General features: G+C 51.2%; 1 protein-coding gene across 1 annotated transcript in view; it reads left to right on the top strand.

The window, feature by feature from the left end:
* Window positions 1–2,073, top strand: part of LONP2 (lon peptidase 2, peroxisomal) — a 41,171-nt gene that overhangs the window by 11,316 nt on the left and 27,782 nt on the right. Inside the window, exons 5-6 of the mRNA XM_015564693.1 lie at window positions 542–748; window positions 1,980–2,073. Coding sequence (XP_015420179.1) covers window positions 542–748; window positions 1,980–2,073 — 301 coding nt within the window. The remainder of the gene's footprint in view (window positions 1–541; window positions 749–1,979) is intronic.

The following is a 2,073-nucleotide window of genomic DNA, read 5'->3' as shown; positions in this document are numbered from 1 at the left end:
CACCAATAAAGAAATTACCAGAAAGCATGTGAACAGGAAACAGTCCATAAACTCACCTCAAAGGAATAGAAAGTCAGACTGGAATAAAAAACTTTCAAACCAAACTAAAAGTAAAGGGACAACATCTTTCATGTTGTGAGACAACAGGTTTTTTAACTTACAATTCCAAACTCACGAGGATACTACCCTGACAATTTCTCACTCTCACGTTTTTTGGTTTTTTTTAAATATATTTTATTGATTTTTATAGAGAGGAAGGGAGAGAGATAGAGAGTTAGAAACATTGATGAGAGAGAGCATCGATCAGCTGCCTCCTGCACACCCCCCACTGGGGATGTGCCCGCAGCCCAAGTACATGCCCTTGACCGGAATCGAACCCACGACCCTTGAGTCTGCAGGCCGACGCTCCATCCAGTGAGCCAAACCGGCCAGGGCATCTCTTTTTAAAAATTTATCTTTATTGTTGAAAGTATCGCAGATGGCCCCTTCTTTTCCCCACTGACCCCCTCACCCCACTCCTCCCCCCCATCGATGTGTGATCCCTTCACTACCACACAGGACACTCCATGAAGGGTGGCCCGGCTGCAGGCGGCCTCCAGCGGCTGGTTGACGGTGGTGGGCGGGCAGGAGTGAGGGGGAGGGGGAGTGAGGCCTCCCCCGCGGGGCCTGCGGGAGCCCGCAGTTGCAAGGTGCGCACGTCCAGCATGCCCGAGCCGGCCCGCCGCGTCTGCCTCAAGGAGGTCAAGAGGTGAGCGCCACGCCTGCCCGCGCGCCGGCCCTTCACAAGGGAGGCCCGTGCAGCCTCCCCAGCTGGCCGCCGAGCCGCTCGCTGTGTGGCTCAGTGGATAGAGCTTTGGCCTACGGACTGAAGGGTCCCAGTTTCAATTCTGGTCAAGGGCCCAGGCCCAGGTTGTGGGCTCCATCCCCAGTGGGGGGCGTGCAGGAGGCAGCCAATCCATGATTCTCTGTCATGGATGTTTCTCTCTCTCCTTCTCCCTTCCTCTCTGAAATCAGTAAAAAATATATTTTTAAAAATGATAATTCTCTATAATAAAAGCCCAGTGACCGAACGGCAGAATGACCAGAATGACCGGTCGACCAGTCCTGTGATGTGCACTGACCACCAGGGGGCAGACACTCAGTGCAGGAGCTTCCCCTGGTGGTCAGTGCGCTCCCACAGAGGGCTGATCCCCGCAGGCTCCGCCCACCCCCACTGGACAGGATTTTTCCTAGTAAAAAAAATAAGAGAAAATACATAATTACCATGTGACACACAGTGAGGCGCTTAGATCTCACCCTGAGGAGGACCTGGTGGTGCCACCTGAGACCCCGGGGGTCCTTACGCTGACCAGGCCGCGTTTCCAGGGCAGAGTCAGATGCGGGGTCCCCTCCCCTCCCCCCAGTGTGCGGGCGTTGCTTTAATTTTGTTTTGTAGCGTTCCTTCAGAGCAAAAGAAATGCGTCGTTAGCCAGATTTTAAAAGGACTGTTTCAGATTTATTTAACAAATACAGGGTGTTCCCCCCAAATGTATACACTGTAACCGCTGATAGCTCAGTTTTGAAACTGAAATGTATTTTTTTTAAAAGATATATCTTTATTGATGTCAGAGAGAAAGGGAGCGGGAAAGAGGGCGAGAAACATCCATGATGAGAGAGAATCACTGATTGGCTGCCTCCTGCAGGTCCCCTTCAGGGGAGCAAACCCGCAACCCAGGCCTGTGCCCTTGACTGGAATTGAACCTGGGACCCTTCAGTCCGCAGGCCGACACCCTATCCACTGAGCCAGACCAGCTAGGGCAAAAACTGAAAGGTATTTTAGTAAACACTGCCTTTATAATTATTCAAAGTTGTGTGTACATCTTTTGGGACGCCCTGTATATATGATATGTCTGACCAAGACGTGGAGGTCAGCTTGGTTTTTCTGTGTTGATGGAATTCTTTATCCTTGAACACGTTTGCTATGTCTTCTTTCTCCACAGACTCAAAAAAATGCCTCAGTCAATGCCGGAATATGCTCTGACCAGAAACTACTTGGAGCTCATGGTGGAGCTGCCGTGGAACAAGAGCACGACC

Source organism: Myotis davidii, unplaced genomic scaffold, assembly GCF_000327345.1.
Source record: "Myotis davidii unplaced genomic scaffold, ASM32734v1 scaffold181, whole genome shotgun sequence".
NCBI lineage: Eukaryota > Metazoa > Chordata > Mammalia > Chiroptera > Vespertilionidae > Myotis > Myotis davidii.
The sequence above is the reverse complement of the archived record's forward strand: the minus strand, read 5'-3'. Positions and strand labels throughout refer to the sequence as shown.